General features: G+C 38.6%; 1 protein-coding gene across 12 annotated transcripts in view; it reads left to right on the forward strand.

Moving 5' to 3' along the window:
• The window catches only part of arid1b (AT-rich interactive domain 1B), a 609,086-nt gene that overhangs the window by 432,302 nt on the left and 158,778 nt on the right, over positions 1-18,006 (forward strand). For 11 of the 12 annotated variants that reach the window (XM_060831573.1, XM_060831574.1, XM_060831575.1 and 8 more), the window contains one exon: positions 11,289-11,468. The exons of the other annotated variant lie outside the window; for it this stretch is intronic. In XM_060831573.1, coding sequence (XP_060687556.1) covers positions 11,289-11,468 — 180 coding nt within the window. The remainder of the gene's footprint in view (positions 1-11,288; positions 11,469-18,006) is intronic. 12 annotated transcript variants of the gene reach the window in all.

The raw sequence follows: 18,006 nt of genomic DNA on the forward strand, positions 1-18,006 counted from the left end.
GTGATGAGTGGAGTGCTAAAGGGTTCCGTGCTGGGACCTCAGCTGTTCATAATATACATTAACGATTTGGATGAAGGAATTAAATACCGTATCTCCAAATTTGCAGATGACATTCAGCTGGGTGGCAGTATGTGCTGTGAGGAGAATTTTAAGAGGCTGCAGGGTGACTTGGATAGACTGGCTGATTGACCAAATACTTGGCAAATGCAATAAAATGTGGATAAACAGAACAAGGGGTCACAGTCTAAGAGCAAGGGGTAAGCCATTCAGGACTGAGATGAGGAAGGACTACTTCACTGAGAATTGTGAACCTGTTGAGCCTGTTCTTCAGATGTATTCAAGAGAGATCTGGGCATGGCCTTTTGCGGCTAAAGGGATTAAGGGGTGTGGGGAGAAGGCAGGAATGGGATATTGAGATTGAATGATGAGCCATGATCATATTGAATGGTGTACAGCCTTGAAGTCCCGAATGACCTACTGCACCTATTTTCTATGTTTCTATGCTACTCCTTTATCAAAGCACGATTTGAGTATTTATAAAGCCATCTCTTGACAGTTGGGAAAGTAGTGTCTTGTTATTTCAAGTTGGTTGCTGAAGGATCATCTACATTGGCAAGTCTTAACTCCAACATTGGCAATTTCAACATGGCCACAAAATATAATTCAATGGTTTGGAAATACATAGATCACTATTCTGTATTACATGAACACAGCGTCCCGTCACTGTCAAAGCGTGAAAACTGTCACTTAATTTTCAGGAGGTTTAGTTTGGGTTGGTTTCTTAGGCCCACATAATTTGGTTGCCCTGTCTCCGAATAGAGGTTTAGTATGGCTGCCATTCCCCACCCCAGAGTTAAAAATCAGACAACACCAGATTCTAGTCCAACAGGTTTAATTGGAAGTACTAGCTTTCGGAGCACTGCTCCTTCATCAGGAGGTTGTGTCGAAGGAGCGGCACTCCAAAAGCTAGTGCTTCCAATTCAACCTGTTGGACTATAACCTGATGTTGTGTGATTTTTAACTTTATGCATCCCAGTCCAACACCGGCAACTCCAAATCATTCCCCATCAGGAAATTGAGTCTCTCAAGGTGAAGGAGGCATTTTACAGCATAACTATTTTGTAAAGTCCCAAAATTGTAATGTTTTTAGAATTCATGTTCTTCTGGTTTCTAAAGTGTTTTCAACCTTAAGTCTTATCATAATGTTAGCATGCCTTATCTTTCAAATTGATAGGATACTCAACCTCCTCAGGCAGAGATCATAGAATTGTTCAAAGACATAATCTTGTTGCGAGCTACACAATGTTTTCCTCTGCTTATCTACCATTTTACTTCCTCAGTCTAACTCTGTCTTCATACCTTTGTAATTGCATTTAATTAGGATGCTTGTTTGAGTTCCATGTTTCTCATTCTCAAACTGAATTTGAAATCCCTTCATGTTGTGATCATTTTTGCCTCGAGAGTCCTTTGCGATGAAAATGTTAATTAACCTTGCTCCATTACAAATTAACAGATATATAATAGCCCATTTTCTGATTGGTTCTATGAATTTCAGTAAGAAACTGCCCTGAAATATTCTATATGCTCATTCTCAAGGTTACCATTATGAATTTGATTTGTTTAATCTACAGGAAACTGAAAAATCCAAGAACTATTGTCCATCTTTCTTATAAGCCCCCATTATTTCTTGATTTATGCTTTGTCCAAGAATGTACTGACAGAATGCCACCAGTAATTTTATTCTCTTGCTATTTTTCTTGTCTTCAGCCAAACTGATTTATATCTTGACGTGGGCCAAAATCATTCTTCAGAATTATATTTATATTATTCTTTACGAACAAAGCTACCCATCTCCTCCATCTTTTTGCTTTTCCTTCTGAAATTTCAAATACTCCTGAATATTCAAGCTTTGGTTAGCATCAAACCACATCTCTGTCAGAATATCGTAGAATCCCTACAGTAGGGAACAGGCCATTTGGCCCAGCAAGTCCACACTGACCCTCCGAAAAGTATCCTACCCAGACCCGTTCCCCTCCCCTATTACTCTACATTTCCCCTGACTAATGCACCTAGACTACACATCCCTGAACATAATAGGCAATTTAGCATGGCCAATTCACATCTTTGGAGTGTGGGAGGAAACTGGAGCAGCCCAAGGCTAGAATCGAACCATAGTCCCTGGCGCTGAGAGGCAGCAGTACTAACCACTGAGCCACCATGCCACCCATGATGCCTGTTTGTTTCTATTTGTGCCATCAATTAATCTATTTTGTTTCAAATGCTGCTCAGATAGAGAGCATTTAAATACGTTTTGACTATTTTTCCCAACTGGTACCCTATTTACAGGTATTGCTGTTATTATGTTTGCTTGCTCTGTCCTTTTCTGTTATCTTCTGGTTATCATTACCCATATTAGTACCTCCACTATATTTTTTTAATGCACTTTATTTCCCATACCCACAATTTCATTCAAAGCTCTTTGTAAAGCCCTCGTTATTTCATAAGCATAACTTTAATCCCAATATTGTTCAGGTGAAGGTGGTCTCATTGCAACCATCTTTTTCTTTCCATAGTACTGGTGTCAGTACCCCATGAATTGAAATTCATTTCTTCACCCAGTCTTTAAGCCAAACATTCAACTTTCTGATTGTATTTACCCTATGCCACTTTGCTGATGGTTCAAGTAATAACCTCAAGTTAATACCTTTCTTTGCTTTTTACTGAAGTCCTTGGGTGCTCAAGCTCCTCAAACAAAGTTACATCCTGAGTCCTACCTTTGTCATTGATGCCCACATTTACCACAAGATCTGGTTCTTTTAATTTCCATTCCAAGGTTCTTGCTACCCCTGAGGAGCTGTCCTCAACCATGGCACTAAGCAGGCAATACAATACTGCTTGGTAGACATATACTTTTAGCTGCAGAGAACAGTATCATTTTTTGTTCCCAATAGTGATGACAGTCCTCCTGTTTCCACAGCTAGAATGATCTCTTGAATCATAATGCTGTGATCAGATTGCTCATCCACCCTTTTGTTCCTAATCTTATCTACACGGATTGCAAGGAGAGAAATGTAGGGACTGAGGTACCTCCAACATTGATTTCCTGTCAGCATCATTTGAAGTCATAGCTATACCACCAGTGCTTTATCTTGAGGCTCACTGATGATGTTACCTAGAATTGTGACAAAACGTCAGAAAACACTCAGCAAGCAACCTATATCCAGAACCTCAACCTGAGTTGCAAATCTTCTCAAAACGCACTAAGGGACAGGTGTATACCACAGGGCAAGAGTTCTAACTGGGGAAAGGGCAATTATGATGCAATTAGGCAAAATTTAGGATGCATAGAATGGGGGAAAAAAAAACTGCAGGGGATAGGCACAATGAAAATGTGGAGCTTATTCAAGGAATAGCTACTGCATATCCCTGATAAGTATACACCCGTCAGACAGCGAGGGAGCCGTGGTTTACTAAAGAAGTTGAATCTCTTGTCAAAAGGAAGAAGAAAACAACTTATGTTAGGATGAGATGTGAAGCCTCAGTTAGGACGCTTCAGAGTTGCATGTTAGCTAGGAAAGGCCGAAAGAGAGAGCTAAGAGGAGCCAAGAAGGGACATGAGAAGTCGTTGGCAGATAGAATCAAGGAAAACCCTAAAGCTTTCAAGAATAAAAGAATGACTAGAGTGAGATTAGGCCTAATCAAGGATAGTAGTGGGAAGTTATGCATGAGTCCGAGGAGACGGGAAGTGCTAAATGAATATTTTTTGCTTAATGTTCCAGGATACAAATGCTACAGGAAGCACAGAAAGGGAAGCAAGAGAGATGGGGGAGTGGCGTTTTTGATAAGGGATAGCATTACAGCTGTACTGAGGGAGGGTATTCCCAGAAATATATGCAGGGAGGTTATTTGGGTGGAACTGAGAAATAAGGAAGGGATGATCACCTTATTTGGATTGTATTATAGACCCCCCCTAATAGCCAGAGGGAAATTGAGAAACAAATTTGTAAGGAGATTTCCGTTATCTGTAAGAATAATAGGGTAGTTATGGGAGGGGATTTTAACTTTCCAAACATAGACTGGGACTGCAATAGTGTTCAGGGTTTAGATGGAGAGGAACTTAAGTGTGTACAAGAATATTTTCTGATTCAGTATGTGGATGTACCTACTAGAGAAGGTGCAAAATTTGACCTGCACTTGGGAAATAAGGCAGAGCAGGTGACTGAGGTGTCAGTGGGGGAACACTTTGCAACCAGCGACCTTAATTCCATTAGTTTTAAAATAGTGATAGAGAAGGATAGACCAGATCTAAAAGTTAGAGTTCTAAATTAGAGAAAGGCCAATTTTGACAAAATTAGTCAAGAATGTTCAAAAGCTGATTGGGGCAGATGTTCACTGGAAAATGGGAAGCCTTCAGAAATGAGATAACAAGAGTGCAGAGACAGTATGTTCCTGTAAGGGCGAAAGGAAAAGCTGGTAGGTACGGGGAATGCTGGATGACTAAAGAAACTGAGGGTTTGTTTATGAAAAAGAAGGAAGCATATGTCAGGTATAGACAGGATAAATCGAGTGAATCCTTAGAAGAGTATAAAGGCAATAGGAGTATACTTAAGAGGGAAATCAGGAGGGCAAAAAGGGGACATGAGATAGCTTTGGCAAATAGAGTAAAGGAGAATCCAAAGGATTTTACAAATACATTAAGGACAAAAGGGTAATTAGGTACACAAATATCTTGCATCTGTATTTACTGTGGAAAAGGACATGGAAGAGATAGAATGTCGGATAATAGATGGTGACATCTTGAAAAATGTCCATATTACAGAGAGGAAGTGCTGGATGTCATGAAATGCATAAAAGTGGGTTAAATCCCCAGGACCTGATCAGGTACCCTAGACTCTGTGGGAAGCTAGAGAAGTGGTTGCGGGGCATCTGGTTGAGATATTTGTATCATCAATAGTCACAAGTGAGATGCTGGAAGACTGGAGATTGGCTAACGTGGTGCCACTGTTTAAGAAAAGTGGTAAGCACAAGCCAAGGAACCATAGACCAGTGAGCCTGACGTCAATGGTAGGCAAGTTGTTGGAGGGAATCCTGAGAGACAGGATGTACATGTATTTGGAAAGGCAAGGACTGATCAGGAATTGCCAACATGGCTTTGTGTGAGGGAAATCATGTCTCACAAACTTGATTGAGTTTTTTGAAGAAGTAACAAAGAGAATTGATGAGGGCAGAGCGGCAGATGTGATCTATATAGAGTTCAGTAAGGCGTTTGACAAGGTTCCCCATGGGAGACTGGTTAGCAAGATTAGATCTCATAGAATACAGGGAGAACTAGCCATTTGGATACAGAACTGGGTCAAAGGTAGAAGACAGAGGGTGGTGGTGAAGGGTTGTTTTTCAGATTGGAGGCCTGTGACCAATGGAGTTCCACAAGGATCGGTGCTGGATCCACTATTTTTTATCATTTATATAAATGATTTGGATGCGAGCATAAGAGGTATAGTTAGTAAGTTTGCAGATGACACCAAAATTGGAGGTGTAGTGGACAGCGAAGAAGGTTATCTCCGATTACAACAGGATCTTGATGAGATGGACCAATGGACTTAGAAGTGGCAGATGGAGTTTAATTTAAATAAATGTGACGTGCTGCATTTTGGGAATTGTCATGGTAAGGTCCTAGGGAGTGATGCTGAACAAAGAGATCTTAGAGTGCAGGTTCATAGCTCCTTGAAAGTAGAGTTGCAGGTAGATAGGATAGTGAAGAAGGCGTTTGGTATGCTTTTTTTTTGCTGGTCAGAGTATTGAGTACAGGAGTTGGGAGGTCATGTTGCGGCTGTTGGTTAGGCCACTGTTGGAGTATGGCATTTAATTCTGGTCTCCTTCCTATCGGAAAGATGTTGTGAAACATGAAAGAGTTCAGAAAAGATTTCCAAGGATGTTGCCAGGTTGGAGGATTTGAGCTATAGGGAGAAGTTGAATAGGCTAGGGCTGTTTTCCCTGGAGAAACAGAGGCTAAGAGGTGACCTTATAGAGGTTTATGAAATCATGAGGGGCATGGGTCGGATAAATAGACGAGGTCTTTTCCCTGGAATGTGGGAGTCCAGGACTACAGGGCATAGGTTTAGGGTGAGAGGGGAAAGATATAAAAGAGACTGAAGGGGCAACTTTTTCACGCCGAGGGTGGTACGTGTATGGAATGAGCTGCCAGAGGATGTGGTGGAGGCTAACTAGTTACAACATTTGAAAGGCATCTGGATGGGTCTATGAATAAAATTGGGTTGGGATATCTGGTCGGCATGGACGAGTTGGACCGAAGGGTCTGTTTCCTTGCTGTAAATCTCTGTGACTATTTGACTGTATGATTTGAGGCTGTTTTCATTAGAGAATAAGGTTGAGAGGTGACTTAATTGAGGCAAATAAGATAATCAGAGGGTCAGATAGATAGGGTGGACAGTGAGAGCCTTTTTCGTTGGATAGTGATGGCGAGCACAAGGAGACATAGCTTTAAATTGAGGTGTGATAGATATAGGACCAATGTCAGAGGTAGTTTCTCTCAGAGAGTAGTAAGGATGTGGAACGCTCTGCCTGCAACAGTAGTAGACTCGTCAGCTTTAAGGGCATTTAAATTGTCATTGGATTAACATTTGGATAAAAATGAAATAATGTAGGGTAGATGGGCTTCGGATTGGTTCCACAGGTCGGAGCAACATTGAGGGCCAAGGGGCCTGTACTCCACTGTAATGTTCTATGTTTCTATGAATCCGGCAATGCTTTTAAATTTTCCACTTCGTCGATTTGATCACTGCACTTCTCACAGCCCATTTAAGCCAACTTTTCCAAATGTTCCCTACTGGCCTTACTCTGAGTTTGCATTATAGATTGTATAGATTATAACCTCTAGATTATATTCCTTCTGCAATCTGTCTCCAATTTTGCCTTGTTCATGAGACCCATGCCCTTCCTGCCCATCTTTGCTATAACCCTGTGACTGAGTCCTTCCAATCAATTTTCTAGCCTGGCAGCAATTTAAATGAGCCCTTGTCAAAGGTGCAAATGCCATTCTTTACAACTGCAACCATGATAAACTATTTTCTCACATCCTTCATGTCCAATTGGCAACCTTTGAGACAGCTGACTGCAAAACTCACCTCCATCATCCAGAAGGGTGGAGCTGTTTTAGCTTGATTCCATTCTTACTCATTAAATCATACCCAGGGAATCAAGTTGCTGCGACTTCTTTACCTGTCCTCACTTCATTACGTGGAGTCTCATAAGGACCTAACCCCTAACTCTTTTCTATTCCATATCTCCATGCTGCTGCTCAACAATACCATCAAAAAAACAAACATGTTCCACATGTAAGCCGATGCCACTCAGCTCATGGGAGTCTCAAAGTATGGGACTTTGAAACAAGGGGGCACTTATTTATACTGAGATGTGAAGGAATGTCTCCTGAGGATAATAAATGTCTGGAAGTTTACTCCAAAGAGTTTTGGTTTCAAATCTCTGAAAGCTTTCAAAGAGGCGGCAGATAGATTTTTAAAATATCAGGGGGTTTCTGGTTATGAAAAGCTGGCATGAAAGAGTTGATGTCAGTGGCAGATCAGCCACGATCTTAGAGAGGTTGAAAGGCCGGCTCCTTATTTTTAATGTTCTTCCTCAGCTCGACCTCACCGCAGCGTCCTCGAGTCCCTCCATTTTCTCTGTCATGCTGCCTGATATCAGATATTCAATGAGCAGAAACCTCCAAGTATAATTTAGGAAAACTGAAGCTACTTTGTGTGATTCCTACCATATATTATGTTCCTTAACCATCCCTGGCAGGTCTCGAATTAACCTTTAAGTTATTCAACCTGAAATGCATTTGCAACCTCACATTCACACCAATGCCAAGTCTGCCAAATTTCACATTCATAACATAAGTTGACTGACCTTGCCCACGTTTATCTGTGTTGAACCCCTTAATCATATCTTTCTTTCCTCTAGTCGTGATTCAGTCAGTGCTCTCCAGGCCAATCTTCCTTCTTCATCCGTACTTAAACTAATCCTTATCCAAAAGCATCCTACTAGTAACTCACTCCAAATCTCATTCATCCCTATATTTGGTTACCTTAATCCTTGCTTTCAAATTTCTCTGACCTTGTTCCTCCCCCTCTCTGTACTCTCCTATAGCCTCAGGATGTTTGAGCAAGTCTGATTTTAATTGCTTCACCTTTGGATGTGCTTTTAAATGTATTGATTACAAGCTTCTCCCTCACCCTTTCCAATATTTAAGATGGTCCTGAAACCCTCCCCCTTTGATCAAACTTTTGGTCATCTGACCTCTCATTTCCTTTCCTGGCTTGCTGTCAAAAATATTTTTATTGATACCACTCTTTCTAGTTACCATACGATATTTTACAACATAAAATTGTCTGTAAAGGTTTGATGTTTGTTGCAACTTGAATTAGACACGTTTCCCTGGAACAAGCAACAGTGGCAAAGATTTGAACCTCTTTAAATTTAATTCCTTGGTTTTGAATTCTCTAACTTGAAACAAAGTATTTGTAGCTAATTTTTGGGGTTTGGTAGAAAAGAAGATACTTGAGTCTGAGTGAGTAATAGCTGGATGGGAACAAGCAAGTTAGAAATGCAATCTAAGCATTTCGTCATCATCCTCCATGATCTAATCTTCATTCAGCCATGACTCTTGGATGTGAAAGAGGAGAAACAAAACATTGAGTCACAAATTTTTTTTAACACCATTTTTAAACAGTTTTAACAAAACAAGCAGGATTCAATTTTCCACCATTCCAGTTATTGATCGATAACAATATTTCAGAAATGACTAGACCGAGCCAGATGTGGAAACAATGATTTTAACAGATTTTATCATCTAGCTCCTATATTTTCCCTGAATGGTATGTGTTATTTGGTTTTATAAAATTAAAAATTGTGCACTTACCGTCCTGAAGGAAAATCAGCACGGTAAGAAAACTTTGCACGTAATGACATTTAAAGTAACTTGAAGGTCGTTTGTCTTAAGCGGACTTGCTACGTGCATTCTTTGTAATTCATTACGTGGGCTGCGTGTTTTCAGAGCCCTGCCATTTGAAAAGGCAGTGAGGAACACAGTAGTACTGATTATGGCAGCTCTGTAGCCATTTAACATGCCATTGCAAGTTATTTGGCTGTAGATGAATAAATAGGGTGTTTTGTTTATTTGAGTGCATGTGTGTGTTATGGTTGGAGGAGAAACCCATGAAAGGAAAATAAACCCTCAACAGAGGTTCTTTTCTTCCCTTCCTCTATGGATTACCTTCCAAACTTTCTACATCACTTGAACATCCTTCAATCAGCCTTCTAGTTGGCCAATGACTGAGAACCTCAGCTGGGAAAGATTGGGCAGGCTGGTCTCACCTTCAGTTGCCCCTGTCACATGAAGAATTGACAAGAAGGCCATCCTGAGAGTTTACAGTCCTCCACCGATAGCCATTGAGAAAATTCTTCCCATGCAATATTGACCTCAGTATCTTGACTGCGTAACTGTAAATTTGTCTTAAAGTTGAATTTTTATATATGGTCTTCAGAGTTATGGTCTTTTTTTTAACTCATTGGCTAGGCCAGTGTTATTTAACCACATTGCTGTGGGTCTGGAATTACATATAGATGAGACTGAGTAAGGATGGTAGTTTCTTTACCTTATGGACATTGGTGAACCAGATGAGCTTTTCCCAACGATCAACAGATGTTTCACAGTCATCATTAGGTTCTTAATTCCAGGATTTTATTGAATTCAAATTCTACCATCTGCCATGGCGGAATTCAGACCTGGCTCTCTAGATTAACATTCTAGCTATAATAGGCCATTGTTTTTCCAATGAAGATAATTAACTCAGGGGAGGTATTGTTGGGGATTTTTTTCAGTTCTAACTCCACTTAAGACAAACGACCTTCAGGTTATTTTAAATGTCATTACGTGCAAAATTTTCTTACTGTCCTGATTTTCCTTCACACGAATCATAGATAATGGAAGGCCAATAGAAGGAAATGATTCAACATTATGCAAACCAACAAATGTGTTTATTTCTGTATTGTACATGGCTAATCAAGCAAATAAAATCATAACTTGCTCCTTTAATCATTTCCTCACTTCATCCAAGTTGTTTAATGTGTAAAAGAAGTAGTTCTTATGACAAGGATTTATAATTACTTTCTGATGCTGCATCTGGTTTCACTTTCTTCCTAGCTTATTTAGCGTAGTTAACAGAATAGGTTAATAACTCTCCACTGCTCGAGGATGGGCTGGAATAGTCTGGGGCTGCAAATTTTCTATGACCACTGTGTGCTAAATACTATTATCCAATTGGAAGATACCTTTTACTGTGGAAACTTAATCTTGTGGATGAGCAATGTCAATACTTAGCTTCCTCGGGATATGTAATGTTGAGTGATGAGCATGATTCACCTGCCACTTACAACTTTCTGGTTCCAGTTGATTTTATCTTTATGAAAGAGTATTTTTCCAAGGGGTACACACTGTGTGGTCATGATAAAATTGTAATGTACAGTACGATTTAACTATATTTTTCTATGGAGCATACCAAAATAGCTAAAATTTAAACTAACAAGCATGTCTTTACACAGATATATTGATAAGGGAAGAAGTGTTACAGTAGGTCAGACATCTTATAAATAATTGCAGGAATGTAAAAGTAACTCATGATGTTAGCACTATCAGTGTTTTCATATAATGTTTCATTGAGTGCAATGGCAATGCAGGTTGACCATGAATTTATTTGAATAAACCAGTTTGTGTATTATTTGATTGGCTTCACTGTTGTAACTTAGTTAAACTTGCCTACTTTGGTAATGCAGATAATTAATAGAAAGGAGGGATGATAAGAGCTCTCTTCTGTGATACATGGCTATGACAGATCTCTACATTAATTTTAAAGAATGATATTGTGAACTATTGTTTGGTTTCAAGTGCTGTAATTTGCTGCTATCATTAGTTTTCTTTTAGCGAGTTTTGAGAAGGTTGAGGTTTTGGATGTAGGTTTGCTCGCTGAGCTGAAAGGTTCATTTCCAGATGTTTCATTACCTTACTGGGTAATGTCGTCAGTGGACCTCATACGAATAGAAAACAGGGATTTTCAGCATTGCTTCGCATGAGGTAATGAAACGTCTGGAAATGAACCTTTAAGCTCAGTGAGCAAACCTACATACATTAGCTTTCTCTTTTTCTTTCTTCTATATGTTTGTGTCCCTTCTCTCACATTTTCTGTCTCACTATCTTTCCCTCTATATAGGTTTTATACCAGGTATGCAAAGAAACTCTCAAATATCTCAGTACGGTTCTCAGCATTCTGGTCCTCCTATTTCTCCGCATCCATCACCTGGAGGGCAAGTGCAACCTGGTACAGTTCCTTACCAGCAAAGCAATTCCAGCAGCACTTATGGTCCTCAAAGCGGGCAATATGGACCACAAGGTAATGTAAAGAAATTTAATTAAAAATAGTCAAAATCAGCAGAAGCTGCTATAAAATGTCTATGAATAATGACAAAATAAATGTTTTAAGGTAACTCTTCAACTACTGAGAATTTCAGTCGAAAGCATCTTGCCAGGTGTGGTATTTTGTACACGTACTAAAGTAGTTGTGCTCTAGGAAATCTGTCTGCTTCAACTTTGGGTATTCCTTAAAGATATTTTATGCTAACACATATCTGACTGATTGAAACTGAGAAGCAGACCTATTTTTGTGACTGATCATAATCGCAGCATGGGATTTTAAATAATCACTTTATTTTTATACTCATTAAATATAATCCTTCCATCTATAAGATATCAAACTTGGAAGGTACTGTAATCTTTTTATAGCATTCAAATGAGCGAGACCTTTTTTCAGATTAATGGTTGACTACTTTACTTGCTGTATTTACTTTTTAATAGAAGCTTTACTTGCTGTTTAGCCTTTGTTTAAATAAATCATTTAGCCTGGAAATGCTTCTTATAGACCCAGTCCTGTGTGTACTGTGCAATATTTTGTGCACAAAAGTTGGTGAATTTTTTAAAGTACAGAAACCCATTACTAAATAATTAGAAAGGAGCTAACTTCTCATATTTATATTAATTTATATTTGTAGTAAAATTAACCTGAAAATACAGGTAACTAGTTCATTGACACTAACATCTTGGATATAACTTAGAAGGGGGCATTGTGGCACAATGGTTAGTACTGCTGCCTCTTAATGCCAGTGTTCCGGATTTGATTCTAACCTTGGGTGATTACCTGTGTGGAATTTGCATATTCTCCCCATGTCTGCGTGGGTTTCTGCAAGGTGCTGTGGTTTCTTTCCACAGTTCAAAGATGTACAGGTTAGATGGATTAGCCATAGTAAACACTGGGTTACGGGGCTAGGGTGGTAATAAGTTCCAGATGGTGGTTATGACCTTGAGGACATTACGAGAAAATCTGGTCGAAGCAGATTGACTCATAACTTTCAAATGACAATTGGAGTTAAACTTGAAAAGCAAAACATTTGTGAGGTAATCAAGGAAGAACAGGGCACCGGGACAAATTGGATAGCTGTTCTAAAGACACAGGTATTTGTGGTACAAATGACCTCCATCTGTGCTATTTGGTTCCATGAAGAAAAGCTGCAGACATACCAGTGAAAACTGACCAGAAATTATAAATGGGTATATAATATCGTGCAGCAAGAGGTTTTTTAAATCTATAAAATGAAGAGTGAGTCCAAAAATGACATAGTCCAAGAATCCTTAGATTCTGGAAAAACCCCAGAGGATTGGAAAACTGCCAATGCAGCACCCTGATTTAGAAAGGCAAAGAGATTTTTTTAAAAACAGGTAACTAAAGGCCAGTTGCCTTAACATTTGTCCTTGGGAAAATGTTAGAATCTGATTATAAAGGATTGAATTGCAGAACATTTAGGGATGATGATAAAATCAAGTGGAATCGGTGAGGCTTCTCAAAGGGGAAAATTTGCCTGACAAATTTAGGATGCACAAAGGAAAAGCAATGGGTGTGATATATTTGGATTTTCAGAAGGTATTTGATAAGATACCATATGTAATGCTACTTAATAAAATAAGCGCTCAAGATGTTAAAGGTAGTATATTAGCTAGCTAATAAAAGAGTCGGGATAAAGGGGACTTTTTCAAGATGGCAACCTGTGACTAGTGGAGTGCCAGAGGGCTGGAACCACAATTATTTACAATATACCTTAATGTTTTGGATGAGGAAGATGAATGTACTGTGGCCAGGTTTGTGGGTAGCACAAAAATAGATGGTTTAGGAAGCGATGATGATGGAATGAAGAGAGTGCAGAGGTGTACAAATAATTAAACTAATTGGACAAAAATTGAGCAGATAGAATATAATGTTAGGAGATGTGAAATGCACTGTTGGAAGGAAGAATTGAGGAGCTGAATATTATTTAAATGGAGAAAGACTGCAGAACACTACACCACAGAGATTTGGCAGTCCTCATGCATAAATCACTAAAAACTATCAAGTAAGAACAGCAGGTAATATGAAAGACAAATGTTTTATTGGTCTGTATTTCAAAGGGAATGGAGTATAAGTATAGAGAGGTCTTGCTAAAACTATAGAAGGCACTATTCAGACCACAGCTGGAATATTCTGACTAGTTTGGGTTCCTTAACTGAAAAAAAAGATTGTATGTTGACATAGTCCTTGGGAGGTTCGCTAGGTTGATCCCAGGTATGCAGGTACTGCCTTATGAGGAGAGCTTGAGTAGGTTAGGCCTGTATTCGTTCGAGTTTGGAAGAATGAACAGTGATCTTTTTCAAGCACACAGATTCCTAAGGGGCTTGACAGAGTAGATGCCGCAAGGTTGTTTCCCCATGTGGGAGAGCCTAGGACCAGAGGACATAATCTCAGAATAAGGAATCTCACATTTAAGAAAGAGATGAGGAGAAATTAATTCTCTCAGAAGGTAGTGAATCTGTGGAATACTTCACTACGGAGGCTGTTGAGACTGGGTTGTTAATTATATTTAGAGTGGAGATAGATTTCTAATCAGTAAGGGAATTGAGGGTAATGGGGAATGACGGGAAAGTGGAATTAAGGATTATCAGTTCAGCCGTGATCTCAGTGAATGGCAGAACGGACTTGATGGACTGAATGGCTGACCTCTGTTCCTTGTTTAATGGTCTTATGCTCAACCACATTGAAGTAGTTCCATGACCCACAGTTGAATTGAAAGTGCAGCAGCACCCAAGGTTCTTGCAATAAATTTGTACAGCTTTTTGCACTGAAAATTGAAGGGATTTGTGCTAATCATCTGTGGAAAAATCATGTTGTTCTGTGAATTTGGATTAATAATACATATTGTGTCATTCTTACAGAGGGACTCTTGGAGCCCTGACACTAACTGTTGTCCACTCCCCCTTTGGCATTCCATAAAGAATTTACTGTTGTCTTTATCCTTTTCCTCCCTCAACAATTCCTCCTGATGCTGACATAGATCCGGGAGTAGTAATTTTGCTGTACAGTGAGTGAATTTCTGATAGACCAAATGCATCACAAGAATTCCTGTGCACGGCAGTCAGCAGAATTCTATTCCACAAGACAGCTAAAACATCAAATGCAAGTGGCAATGGGCAGAACTGTAAGCAACGTAGATTCTGATTCATTGTCAAACTAACATTGATGTAGTAGTAAATGGGTAAAAACAGATGGCTGGCATGTCAACTTGAGAAAAGATGTAAATGCAAAGTTTTTTTTATAAATCTTTGTTTGTGAAGGTAATAAAATATTTTTTGCAGAAAAGTAGTCAGTAGAGTAACATTAAGCTACCATTTAATTCAAGCTTGGTTTCAGATTTTTTTTAAATTTGAAAAAGCATTCAAAAGAATTAGTTACAATGCAGGGTCTGCAAATCATCCAAGACAATAAACAAGTAAGGTTCTAGCTGTTGAAACTCAACATGTGAACTGGGTATATTTCAGAAGCTAGAAGTGCAGTTTCTTCCATTGATTCAGAAAGCTAGGCAAAACTTTTTGTTTAGCAGAAATACTATCTTGTTTCATCAATGCAAACATTCGCTAGATGTCGACTTTTAAAGGTATTGCTTTACCTCAATTTTTGCTTGCTAATCTGATAATCCTATTAAGAGTGGAGATTGATTATACATGATGGAAGAAAGAATTTAGGATACTTTGGGTTTTTATTTTGTGTGCAGCACATTTTTCAAGAAAGCCATCTGAGTTACTATTCGTCATGAATACTAGATTACTTAAGGATGGAAGAGAGATCTTTAGTTCTGACTTTGTGATGAATGGCTAAAGGGACAGCAGAGTTTTTCTGTGCACCCTATGGGTGTGATCTCTTTTGTACCATCACATAGGATCTCTTCTAAAGGTTATTGTTTCAATTGTCTATTTTTTTTTCTGAAGATACATTGATCTCTGGCTTTGAGTACAGTACCCCATACACTTCAATGATACATACATTATATGCTATTTTACTGTTAGATGGAGCAAAGCTCACTTATTTCCTGAAGAACATACTTTACTGAAGGAGCCCATCATTTGTTGCCACACTGCATGAAATCCCACACCAAGGCTGAATTTGCAGAGACAAAATAACTTCATGTTCACCAGCTACTCAGGTCTTAATCTTTTCAAAATGTTCAAATGATAATGAGCCATAGGCATTTAAACTGCACTGTAACTGAGTTGTAGACACACCACAGTATGAATAAAACTGCATTAAGAAAACTATTTCTAGGTAAGCTCTTTCTTCATGTGATTTCATGCCTCTTGCTGCCCCTACACTATTGTTGCATATCTACTAATCGCTTTCCACCACTGTGCTAGTGTTAGATACACTTGCACTTCATAAAGAGTGGAAGTCATGGACAAAACACACTATTCCATTTATAATCAATTTCCCCTTTCAGTTCCTTTACCACCTTAAGTTTTACAAATCTTTCCTAAAGTTACTGACGCTTGCAGTTCCATGCAGGCTCACAACCATTTGATTTCTCACCTAATTTACATCATGCTTAGACAGTAAATATAAACAGCGTACTTTGAAAGGTATTCCCACAAAAATATATATTATCCATACATGTTCAGTGTTCATCAGAAGTCAGTGGATGGCAAACCAGAGCAGAAATTTTTAAATTCTTCCCCCCCACTTCCATTCCTACCTCAGGCGACTGTGTGGAGTTTGCACATTCTCCTTGTGTCTGCATGGATTTCCTCTTGGTGCTCCAGTTTCCTCCTACAGTCCAAAGATGTGCAAGTTAGGTGAATTGGTCATGCTAAATTGCCCATGGTGTTAAGTGCATTCGTCAGGGGTAAATGTAGGGGCGTGGGTTATTCTTCAGAGGGTTGCTGTGGACTTGTTGGGCCAAATGGCCTGTTTCCACACTGTAGTTAATCTAATTTAATCGAACAAAAATCTAATCCGTGCACGTTCATAAGCACAGACCAAGGATTTGAATGTCATATGTTGCTGCTTTGTAAGCTTAAATTGTGTACTGTCCATGATTTTTCACATTAGACATTTGAATAAACATCTAACTTGAAAATTCTTGAAGACAAATAAAATTAAACATAAAAGTATTTAAATAATTTGGACAAATGTTGAAAAAAGAATTTCAGGATTTGCATGACCAGGTCAACTAATGAAATTTTACAGTTGAGATTTAAATCTATTTTGTTTATTCATGATCTCCTCAGTAAAATGTAGCTTGGGGTATATTTATGGAAACTCTTCTATGCAATGTACAAAGTTTATTCTGGCACCAAGAAGGACTGATAGCATTGCTAAAATGGCTCATTTTTACAATTGTATTATTGTACAATACATTTACATTATTATAGTATCAGGGTTGAGGATCTGCAGTTATGTGGAGGGAGGAGAAGCTAATGATTTCCTTAAAGCAAAGAAAGAAAGTTAATGGGAGATTTGATAAAGTTCAAAGTTAAAGTGCATTATTTAGCAGATTGGGATAAACTATGTTCTCTGGCAGGGGGCCAGTAACCACAGGGCACATTATTATTATCTAGAATGTAATTTCTGAAAGGGTGGTGAAAGTCTATTCAATAATGCTTTCATAAGAGTGTTAAATAAATACTTAACAAAGGCAATATTTTAAAGGTTATGGGAAAGCAGCAGGAAAACTATGCCATTTGAAAAAGATAATTCAAACGATATGTATCAAATGCCTGCCTTCTACTGGATGGTTCAATGATTTAAAGCTTCAGAATTTCCAAAACTAGGAATACAGGAATGTTGAGCTAAACCAGAGTTGTTACTGCCATGACATTAAGCTCCCAAAATTATCTCCTTTGCTGTTCGATAGTCAACAGTTATATTGCAGTTATTAACATTTATAAGCTAAGAAATTATGTAAGTATGAAATATTTTCAATTAGGTATCAGCTTTGGCTCAAAGAGGAAGTGCTTAAGCTCAAGAGGTTTGTATATTCAAGTCCCGCTCCAGAAGCTTGTGAAACTCAGCTACCACTCCAGTACAGTGTTAAGGGAGTGCTGCATTGTCAGAGATGTAATATTTGCAATAAAACATTCATTCAAGGTCCCCTCAGATGAACATAAAAGATTCCTTGGCATTGAAAGAGCAAGAGCATTCTTAATTTTTATCTCTCAGATAATATCACCAAAATAAATTATCTGGTCATTTATCTTGTTTGCAACACCTTGCTGTGCAAATTGCTGTATTTCCCTACATCACAGTAGTTATTGCAAATCAAAAGTACTTCATTGACTCTTTTATTCTTTGCGTTTGTAAAAGATATTTTGTAATTCATTGTCTTCAAATTATTTTGTGTATATTTTTCTATATTGCCAAAGCAGGAAAAATTGATTTGATTTTAACTTGAAATAATTTCCCTTAGAGCAGAATGATTTATACCTACCTATTGTTTATTCTCAGTTTGGGAAGTCCTAAGTAATCATATCCTAGCAGTAATTCTGAGGTCTGTTATTATGTTTGACCTGCAAGATCACAA

The sequence above is a fragment of the Hemiscyllium ocellatum genome, chromosome 10 (assembly GCF_020745735.1).
Source record: "Hemiscyllium ocellatum isolate sHemOce1 chromosome 10, sHemOce1.pat.X.cur, whole genome shotgun sequence".
In the NCBI taxonomy this organism is placed as follows: domain Eukaryota; kingdom Metazoa; phylum Chordata; class Chondrichthyes; order Orectolobiformes; family Hemiscylliidae; genus Hemiscyllium; species Hemiscyllium ocellatum.